The sequence below is a fragment of the Borostomias antarcticus genome, assembly GCF_949987555.1.
Source record: "Borostomias antarcticus genome assembly, chromosome: 16".
NCBI lineage: Eukaryota > Metazoa > Chordata > Actinopteri > Stomiiformes > Stomiidae > Borostomias > Borostomias antarcticus.
In genome coordinates, this window is record NC_140249.1 from 14,725,617 (window position 1) to 14,737,007 (window position 11,391).

An 11,391-nucleotide genomic window follows, 5' to 3' on the forward strand; every position below is an offset into this window, starting at 1 on the left:
TCTCCTACTGGCTTTTTGAATTGGTTACTGTAGCACCACCTGTAGTTTCCTCTTTCTGCTTGACATCTTTCCTCTCCAATTTCCAAAACGTGGCTAGTTTTGTGAAGACTTCCCATTCACATTCATTAACAGCCAAGCAGAGCAGTAGTGGAGGGAGGAGTGGGCTGGTTCAGAGTATGCAGACAGTAGTTTACAAGATGTACATTTGAGATCCGAGTTATACAGCCAGTGACATGTTAAATCTATAGTCTATAGGCGAGATATAGTTTTCTATGAAGTCAATCATTGTAATGTGCAGGCATTTTATTTTCATCCACCTGAAAGTGTCTGCAGTTTACTTTGAATGCTTGAAGTTTACATAATCGTTTAAATGCAAGTTGAGACACTAGTCTATATAACAGGTGTCACTGTGTTGCTTGGCAGTAGGTGCCTTTACGCTCACTTGCCCATGCTGGGTTCGATCTTGGCTGTACAGAAATCATCACACTTCACACTAACATATAGTATACATAAAGCATTAAACATGGTAATTTAGCGGACTCTATTGAGGTAGCCTACAGAATGCATCGCTTCAACTATCCACAGAGTGAGAAATATAACGTTATGGTGCATTCCATTTACCCTACAATTATGGGGGGAAAACAAAAACAAAAAAACATTCAGCCTAACCACTAATGCAACAATAGCCTACATGTGTTTATCATAGCCTCAAGGAGTGACTTAGCCTATAATGTCTTCTATGATGCATTACTTGTATTTCGTATTCCTGATTTGCACTTTTTAGAACACCTTCTCTATATAGCCTAGTAACTTGTTATAACACATTATCTCTTGGTTATATTAGCCTAGTAACTTCTTATAACACCTTCTGTTGGTTATATAGCCTAGTAACTTCTTATAACACCTTCTGTTGGTTATATAGCCTAACTTATTATAACACCTTCTCTTGGTTATATAGCCTAGTAACTTTTTATAACACCTTCTCTCTCGGTTGTACTGTATAGCCTTACTTTTTATAACACCTTCTCTCTTGGTTGTACTGTATAGCCTAGTCACTTTTATAACACCTTCTCTCTTGGTTGTTCTGTATACTTTTTCCGATGTTTGGACGTGAGGGAAGTTTGCCCGCATCATTGGCAAATTTGCATGGCACAAATTTCAGAACATAGGCCATTTACAGGTAACCTGACGTGCCAGATGGTTCGCTTCGCATAACCATCTGGGAACTCTCGTTGGAAACTGTTTAGAAAAGGGCAGGCACTTTCAAAATTACTGAGTGTGTGTGTGTGTGTGTATGTGAGAGAGAGAGAGAGAGAGAGAGAGAGAGAGAGAGAGAGAGAGAGCAAGTGAGTGAGAGAGAGAGAGGGAAGAGGGGTCACCATTGTTAAGGATAGGCTCACGTTCCTTGGTTTTGCAATATACAAAATGATTATTTTAAACGTATTACTGTACTGTTATGCTGGTGAGCAAGGCCTGTGCCAGTCCCAAAGAACATAGACCTGATCAAAATAATAGTGATCATTCCCTATTTATTTTTAATTCATTTCCCTTCGACATCCCTTCCAAGAGGTGGCGCTAATGGTCTTCATAAATTGACAAACTAAAGACCAAAGAGCAAAAAAGCTGGTCCTCGAAGGACCCGAGCAAAGGCGCCTCTGTTTCAGCCTTATTATTATTTGTTAGAATTTGGCAATACATTGATTAATTTACTCTCCAGTCGTTATTTATAATGAAACCAATATATTCAATGAATACATGTGGCCTTGCTTTAACGACCTTTTTGAGTTTTGTTTTGTTTTTCCTGCGACGATTGTTCAATTGTTTTTCCCGGCACTAGATCGGGCACTCCTCTACGGCGGAGGACGAAATCATGGCGGCCTCCTTGCGACTGGGTCGTCAAGGCATTATTTTCGGTCTAAGATTGTCAAAGATCAAACAATGTTCATCGTGCCAAACCCATGTCAGACATTTCTTTCACTCCCCATCTTTTTTGGGTACGTGTTGACATTTTATACGCTTTATCCGCATGCTACAACTCCGCTAGCTAGAAAGCTAGTGCTACCTCGCCAGCAAAGCGAGCTCTGTCTTGGCTAACCTTGAATGCTACTAAGTGCTACTCATGTCCAGTTATACTAGAGCTGGTTGATAAGTAATTATCCAGGTAATTTATGCATTTACCATGGCCAACGTTAGCTGAGTGTCATATCAGATACACAGTGAGCCAGCTGTACACTAGCTAGCACTAAGTGAGCTAGTTATCTACCTAGTGCTACTGAATACCTAGCATACGTCTAACGTTACCCTTGAAATTGTTGGAAATGAATGTCCCTAAGATAGACTTACGTTAGTTAGCTAGCTTTAACTAACTTAAGGTTAACAATTAAATGCCTCCACATTAACCCCTTTGAATGAGCTGTGATGACTATGGGTGTTGACTGATGTGCTACCCAGATGTTAGATTGCTATTCTTCAAAAGAGTGCTATTCTTGCACTTTGCCTTCAGCACTAGATTATGCTCTTAGTCACTTGTTTTAGAAAGGAGATGCACTTGTGAGTTCTGGCAAGTAGTAGTACATTGGGTTTTCCTACGTTAAATGCAATTATTGCTAGTCACTTTGGATAAAAGCGTCAACTAAATGATGTAATGACTGTAGCTAATGTTGGTTTTTCAAGTGTTTCGGGTTGTGACTTATCTGTTTAGGAAAATAACCGTTGTAACTTAGGTGACGTGGTGGATGGTGGGGTCTCGTAGTGTAACGTTTAGCCTGTTAAGTTCACTCTAGCTAAATGTTTTTATTTTCATAAGTCGTGAAAGGAAAATCAACAGTGTCGGCTATATAACTTTGCCATATACCTTGATTTACTTAACAAGTAGGAGAAAACATTAGGATATTTGACCTAACATAAACTCATAGTTCAATAGTTCATCCATGGGTGTTTTCCCAGACACAGATTAACTCTCCATTTGCCCCAGGCTTTATGTGTGTAACAAACAGATCTCCAAAGTATGGAAGTGTGGTTAGGCTAACTCTAAACCCCATTCAGCCAGGTGCCTCATTTATCATTGTGGATACACCGTTTTTCATTTACACCTGATTTTTGTACTTGCTTTTCTCTGCAAATAATGTGATGTATCATGACAAAACTCAATAGGAAATATTGTTTATATATCTCACAATATTTCCCATTGAGATTTGGCATGATACATGATTGATTGAACCCTTTATACTCAGGTGAGCTCTGAGGTGAGGCCATCTCATTTGCAGAGCTGCTGAGTGTACAACAAACTAGAACAACAAAACAATGTACAGTGCACTTAGTTAAAAACAGTTACAGCATGTATCATAAACACATGAAATCAGGCATTTCAATTCTGTAAGTGTTAGGAAGAACTTCCAACTTTAACTTGGACTGAATGTCATTCCAGGACTTTGGGGCTGCATAAGTAAATGCTGTCCTGCCAAGTCCTGTACTAGTCCGTGGAACTTTAAGTGTGATCCAGTCACTAGAACGTGTTTGATGGGCTGGAGCGTTCCTGTCCAACAGGGCAGCTATATACGGTGGCTGTTTGCCGGTCAACGTCTTGAAAATGAACAAGGGCCAATGATAGTCTCGCCGAGCTGCCAGGGATGGCCAGCCAACCTTACTGTAAAGGATACAATGGTGTGTGGAGGGGGAGAAAAGCAAACTACAAAGTGCAGAGAAAAGCAAGTACAAAAATCAGGTGTAAATGAAAAAGGGTGTATCCACAATGATAAATGAGGCCCCTGGACTGTATGTTGAAGCGGTTTTATACTGGATATCCACCAGAGGGCAGCATCACACAACCGAATGAAAGAAGCCAACAAAGTCTGTTTCAAAATATGGTTTTACATACATACATACATACATACATACATACATACATACATACATACATACATACATACATACATACATACATATACATACATGCATACATAAATGGGGCTTGACAGACTCCAGTGATTTTAAATAAATACATTTAATTAATAAATAATGAAATAAATTATATATATATAGGCTTAGCCTGCTATGTTGACATTAGCCTCGGAGCCAGACTCTCTACGGAGGAGAGAGTCTGGACTTCAGCCGCTTAGAATTTCTAAAAGGAAGTTCTTTAAGAAACTCATCACTTCCTGTCCGGACAGTCTACTACTCTCTACGGAATTTTGACGGGATATCCGCCCGTTTTTCCCCAACTTCCTTCAACAAAATTTCAGCGCCTGAATACCAGACGTAGTAGACAATCTGGAGCGGAAGTAGACCCATCTGGCCCGTGAGACTATGTTGACATAGACTCCAGTGATTAGGGGCCAGGTTGGGTTCTTTCAGTGGTGAAGCTTCCCTCAGAGATAATTCAATGTTTTAACCTCAACCCTGTTCTCTGAAATGTTAATGTCTTTGTACAGTAACTTAATAGGCACCATAGCCACGCTGCAAGGGTTGAAATGAATCAGGTGTATCGTCATCTCCAAACTATTATTTTAACAGTAAGCGTATTGTAACCTCCCAGGTAGGGCAACAGAGGTGGAGCACAGCAACGTGTCCAAACGAGTAGCTGTTCCACGCCTTAACGTATTTATTAAACTGGGAAACACAAAATAATTATCTCCAGCAGCAACACTCTGGTTCCTTCCGGGCCCCAGGGCACGCGTGGGGAGCGGGTCGGGCTTTGGGTGTCGGTTCCTGAAGACTCGCGATGCCACAGTATGTAACCGAGTGAATCCTGAGTCCTCATGAACCCCTCGTGGAGCGAGTGGAGTCCTCTGAGGTATTGTGAGCGGATAGCTGTTGAAACTCACTCCCCTAGTATAAAGGATGTGCTAATGACCCTGCCCATAGGGATATCTCTCATGGCGTAGTTGTTGGCAGTTGGCACATCTGAATTGCAAGCGCAAGGTTGCAGGTTCGTGTCCCACCCTGGACAATCCCTTAACATGGGGACAATCCCTTAAAGGAGTAGTAAAGGGAAAACACATGTTTTAAGGTTACTTATGATCATATACAATGGTTCAGATCAAAACGTTGACAAAGCTAGCACTTTTGAGAAAGTCTGATAATTGCTCTACCACCGTTTTGGTCATACAATGGATGTGGGTGGGCACCTTGAAAAATCTTTCAAAAACATGTTAAACTCTCGATTTCAAAGACAAGAAGCTCACCGAGGGGGTAATTGGTGTCCGTTGGTGTTCTGACATCAAATTCGCCACAAAGTATGAATCCTGTAGGGTTTTATTGATCATTTCATGAAATCCATTGACTTGTATTGACGCGACCATTGTAGATGTGTAGATCAATCTGCAGAGGGGATTCAGGAAGCGGAACTACTTACGGTAGCTATTGTTATTGTTTATGTCGCTAGGCTACCTAGTTTGCGGAAGTTTACACACGTATGTGCTGCGACTAAATAGTTCTATGCTAACTATTTAAAAAAGCCTTTCCAGATGAACTACAATCTTACTTTATGGCGAATTATATGTCAGAACGCCAACTAACACCTCGGTGAGTTTCTTGTCTTTGAAATTGAGAGTTTAACATGTTTTTGAATGATTTTTCAAGGTGCCCGCCCACATCCATTGTATGACCAAAACGGTGGTAGAGCAATTATCAGACTTTCTCAAAAGTGCTAGTTTTGTCAATGTTTTGATCTGAACCATTGTATATGATCATAAGTAACCTTAAAACAGGGCTAAACATGCATTTTCCCTTTACTACTCCTTCAACATGGGTCAAACGAACGAGACAACCCAACGCAGACGAGAGTATTACTGTTACATATACACATTCCAATGCCCTCCACAATGACTGTCAACCTTGGTAAAGATGAGGAAAACATGTTGGATAGAATTGATTTTATTGTTCATCAAATGTTTTCTATGCTCAGCATGACTGAGAAAATGACAGTTGTATTATGCTTGCCTACCATTGTTCAGAGAGAAAAAAAGTAACAATTTTTATTCTGAAAACGTTTCACATTTTTTGGCACCCCTAGAAATTCTTAAGAACACAATCTAGGCTATTTGAAGTAGATTACCATTTATATTTTACTTTTTGTAGTGATCGTCCACGGCTTTTTGTTTCACTGGGGTATATATACGAGGTGACACACAGGCCAAGTCCCTTCATATGGTCATGGATAGAAGGGGTACAGCTACAGTACAGCCGGTGTAGTAGGGCTGTCGAATGAGCTCAGAAATGATATTCAACTTTCTTTCTTAATTTTTTCAGAAAATCAAATATTCGATTATTGGTCTTATCTAATTCTGCATAGAAAATAACGCATACACTGGAACCACTTCTAACCACAAGAGGTTATTGTCATGAACAAGCACCAATGGAACTGTGTCCGTCTGTGTTCACAGGATTCAAGTATTCAACTAACGTTAATATCCAGTCAACATGGGTGGGATTTAGTGTGAACAGGGTCCTTTTATCAGGCACATATCCTAGCCAACTGAAAACAAAACAAGCCTATAGTGCTGGTCCACTTGATAGTATTCAGTGCTTTTTTACAATGTTGGCTAGGGTTATTCTGACATTTTTGAACTAGGGCCTCATTTTTGACTTGCAGTCAATCTCTACTTAATGGTGTTGCACTAGAATTAGCCACCAGTGGAAATTGGAACGACCCAAAGATATCTACAGCATGGAATTAACTGAAAATGTTCTCCATCAGTCATAAACATCATAGGTATGTCAAAAATGAGGCCCTAGTTCACAAATTCCAGAATATCCCTTTAAGTTAAAGTTAGGGTTAAGTTAGGTTTTGGCTTTTCTCTGAGCAATGGTGACACCATAAAAATGATAGAATTTTCTCATATTGCAAAGAGGAAATATTTGATAAACAATGAAGTGCATTTCATCCAGAGTGTTTTGCCCGTCTTTACCCAGGGTGCATTTCATCCAGAGTGTTTTGCCCGTCTTTACCCAGGGTGCCAATAATTCCGAAGGGCACTGTATTGTGGTAAATGATTGTAAGGCATCTCTTTATTGTCAGTGTGCTTGGATGTTAGGAATTGGCCTTGCCAACACCAAGCCTGTACCTAACCTTTTTAAAAGAGTTTCTCCTGCAGACTGGGTTTTCTCAACGAATCAGGCTATAAATCCAGGCCCCAGTCCTGAGGTTACTGGTGAGTCAGACGCTGCTTGACTGGGATGTGATGGAGGACATGGGGGACCAGAGCCCCCAGTCACACGCTGCCCTCTGAGCGCCCGGTGGAGAGAACGAAAACACACACGTGCCATGACTGAACACCCTTACCTTCACTCCTAAGGGCTCTGTCTGTTAGGATTATGGCCAGAAGACTCACTCAAACATGCCCAGAAGACTTCCCCACCAACATGAGAATGTTGTTCTCGTTCTAGGATCTGCTTCTGGAGAATTATGTTTTCCTGCGTGCAACATGAATATTTCGCCAGCCAACTATTAAATTAGACTGTTTCCTGGTCTTTCTACGCAGTGCTTAAAAGGGAATAGCTAAACATGGTTTTGGCTGGGCTGTGCGAGTGGGATTTAATGAGCAGCTGTTACTGATGTTTGTAGACCGGCCCGAGGCAGGTTGTCCCCTTCAAATAGTGATCACTGCCCTTCTGCTTCCTCACTCTAACGATCTGTTTCTCAATGACAATGGCCCCCTCCCCCAAACACATGCTAGCTCAGATGAACTGACCCAGGTTCACACAAGGCACAGATGCACTCAGAAGGATGCCCCTGTATGACCAGCAGCAACTACAGCAAGGTTCAATTTAAGTGAAATCAAAATAAAAACAGCGCTACCCGAAGTGCCTTTCCCAATAGGCTGCTTCGAACCTCCAGACGGACTGGATCCGCGTGGATCATCTTCCAGGGACTCCTGCTTCCCTTCCTGCTTTCACTCTGCCAGCTGCGTTAACTGCCCCCCGCTGTGTTCTAGAACCGGAGAGCGTTCATTAGGAGCACGTAGCGGCAGTAACCGTCCCAAACACTCCCTGTTCAGCGAGGACGAAGCTACGGGACATCGTTACGAGCTATGCTGCCTGGACTTTTTATAGGCTAGATGAAGTCATCCATATCAGTCCGCTACAGACCGCCTGCCTAGCAACTCTGCCGGAACGTTCCGCTCGCTCCAGGCTCCTATAAAAAGCGTCCAGTGGTGGACTGATCATCTAATGAAAGACCCTATGCACTCTTCTTAGTTACAAGGCCCATGCCGGTCAGGGTTCATAAAACCCAGTTCACACCAGCTCCCTGTCAGTCTGACGAAAACAGCAGGGGGTCCCAACTGGACGCCCCCCCCCCCCCCTCGATACGGTGTGCTGATGTTGGAGTTGAACGCGAGAGGTCTCATTTTTTTGCCGGCTTCAATACATTGAATTGGCGTCGGACATAGGCCACCATTGAGCCAATCAGAGAGAGCTGTCTCCATTCCCAAATTTGGCTAAATCATGAACTGATTTACTAAGCTTTCGTCCTACAAGTCGCAGCCCTCAGTGTAAACGCCAGCTAGCCATCACCGTCTGCCAGCATGGGCAGAAACTGAAGGGCAGGTCTGAATTCAAGAGAAGAGGATATTCACATACACTCAGTCAAAACGTGATTCACATCATACAGTATCAGTTCATGAATTATGATGAATGACCTTTCATTTTGAGGGGAGATTGAGGGGAAAAAAAGTAGACTGGACTTGCTACTTGCCCCACGCCGCTCGCACGCCAGTGTAGGCTCAGAACGAGCTGAGCGGACGGAAGTGGGATGGACAGTATGAATACCCCCCCCCCCCCACCCACTCATGCTGGTTTCTGGCGGTCGGGGGCGGTCAGAAGCGGTCAGAAGCACCCCACTGAAGGGCTGGTTAAGGGGCGTCGCCAGCTTTTTACCAGTGGCCCCTGCAGGTCAGCGTGTCTCATGCTGTCATCCCCAGCGCCGCGCCACGAGGGCAGGCGGCCATCTTAACTGCGTCGGGCGGCACGGCGGGCTCCAGCCCCAGGGGGCGTAGGCTACAGTTCGGCCGCCGTTGATTTGCGTGCGCCTCTCCCTGCTGTCGACGCCCGCTGCTGTCTGATCTCTGCGGCTGAACCCCTGTGATCTCCAGCTGGCAGGAGACCAGCCTGACCTCCCCTGACCCCCCCTCCCTCCTCCCAGTCCATGAGAAACCATTCTTGTTAATCCTTCTGTATATCATCTCAGATCGGAATTGCTAGTTTTGCCTAGTTGCCGAGACCTACTTTCCTCTCTGTTGTAGGTAAATGAACTCATTTGTGATCTTTTCTCGTTGTTGTCCTCTAGGGGTCGCCCCAGTCAAAGTGCAGATGCCCGCTCTGTCTCCCACCATGGAGGAGGGCAACATTGTCAAATGGCTGAAGAAGGCAGGTAAGAGAGACTCCATTTAGCCAACATTCATACCATGCGCCTGTGTCCCGTACAGCCTAGACCCCAATAGTAGTATGCTCAGATCAAATCCGATCAAACTTTATTTATATAGTGCATTTCATACACAGAAGCAATGATGGAGATGCAGATGAAACATCTCCATGTAGCCTGGTAGAGATGAGATGAGCTTTATGTCCTGAATGATCATTTCCAGTTCAGATGTGAGTAATCATTCGGAATACTGAAGCGCCACGCCCCTCCCCTCTCTCGCCCCGTTACCACGGAGAAAAGCACTCGCATCGTGTCTCCGCGGGCGACAGAGCGCCCGAAACGCCTCCCGGCGCCGCCGGCCGATCAGCCCAGAGAAACGTGGGCCGCGTGTCGTCTGTTCACCAGCGGGGAGCGCCGGCCACCTCGTCGGCGCCGCCGTCCGTCGCAGGACGCCCACGCCTCCCTCCCATCAGCCTCCCTCTGTCCTCGCCTCGACCCCGAGCCGCCATCCCTACAGGCTCGGTCGCCGAAGGGTCAGGGGCGCCTGGATTTTCACTGTTGAAGCTAGAAACCTACAGATGCATGTTTTGCACTTTTTGTAAAATAAGCCCAGGTCTCTGTGTGTGGAAAATACAGGATTATTTAAACATTCTCCCTTGCTTTGCGTGCATAACGAGGCTATTGTTCTGTCATTTTAGCGTTAGCGCACTCAGCTATCTCGCGTCGCTGTCGGATGTGACTCGAAACAGATCCTGGATGTAGGTTGGATTCAGATGTAGCCCCGCCCGTTCTGAGACGCCTCCTCCTGGTGGAGCGGCGGCCTCGCGGCTACCGTCAGAGCGCCCCGGTGGGTTTTCCCGTCGCCGGCCAGCGGAGGAACCGGGAGTTACGACTCCGCCTCTTGCAAAAGGCCACGCATCCCCGCCGATGGAATAGAACCGCGTTCGAAGCCGCAACCTATTCCGGGTATTTCCGGCGGCGCTTGCCTTCTTTCGGTTCTAATGGGCGTAGTCAGCCCTGGCTGGGTGCTGTTAGTCACTGTTCTGCTCTCGTTTTGGCGCTGGCCATCCAGGCTTTGCTCAAACCCAACCTCCCTGCAGCCGAAGCAGCCATTTTGTCACCGTTTCATCTCATTATCACCCCTCTAGAGCAGAGGTGAGAGGGCAGAGGGTCGCCTGTTTAAACTTTAATATCGCTCTGCAGGCCTAGCCCCTGGGGTCATATGGTGCTAAAACCACTCACACACACACACACACACAAATGCACACACACACACCCACACACACACACACACAAATCCAATCTAGTTCTCGCTTCTCCAGGCTCTCTGGGGCTTCCGAGGTCATTACTCCCACCCCCCACGACTACTAGGAGACCCTCATCCTCCCCCCCTCCCCCCTCCTCCCCTCCCCGCTCCCCCTCCCCCCTCCTCCCCTCCCCGCTCCCCCCCTCCCCTCTCCCCCCTTCCCTCCTCCCTCCCCCTCCTCCCTCTTCTGTTGATCTGAGGATGTGGTTCACTCTACGGGTACGTTGTATTTCTCAATGATGCCCTGTCCTTGGAAGATGTCGCTTTTTTTTAGGACGGCTATAGATGACTCCGCCCATACTTGCCTGCTCGAAATAGATACCTGGTCAATGTGACCCCTGACCCTCGACCTCATCTAGCCTCTCCTCCTCCTCCCCCCTCCTCCTCCTCCTCCTCCTCGCCCCATCCAGGCTCTTATTGATAGCGCTGATCCAATCGCGCCTCATCACAGCCGTGTACACAATACGGACGACTCCCCGGGCCTTCTGGGAAATATGGAGAGGCCGCTCCCGGTTCCCCGCAAAGAACATTCTCATCCGTCAGGCGCCGCTCGTCCCCACAGCTGTGATTTACACCGCCGCGCTCCTCCCCCCCCCCCCCCCGTCCGTCCGTCCGTCCGTGGAAGCGTAGCACGCGAGCGCAGCGGAGACGCTACCGCCGAGCGCTAATTGCGGCTCCCTTTCACGGCTAAGCAGATGGTAATGTATTCCTAGCCCGGGACGCG

The 11,391-nt window shown here is 45.9% G+C and overlaps 1 protein-coding gene across 1 annotated transcript in view; it reads left to right on the top strand.

Moving 5' to 3' along the window:
- Positions 1-1,867: 1,867 nt before the first annotated feature.
- The window catches only part of pdhx (pyruvate dehydrogenase complex component X), a 43,602-nt gene continuing 34,078 nt past the window's right edge, over positions 1,868-11,391 (top strand). The window contains exons 1-2 of the mRNA XM_084450980.1: positions 1,868-1,994; positions 9,287-9,370. Of these exons, the coding sequence (XP_084307106.1) occupies positions 1,871-1,994; positions 9,287-9,370 (208 nt within the window). The 5' untranslated portion in view covers positions 1,868-1,870. The remainder of the gene's footprint in view (positions 1,995-9,286; positions 9,371-11,391) is intronic.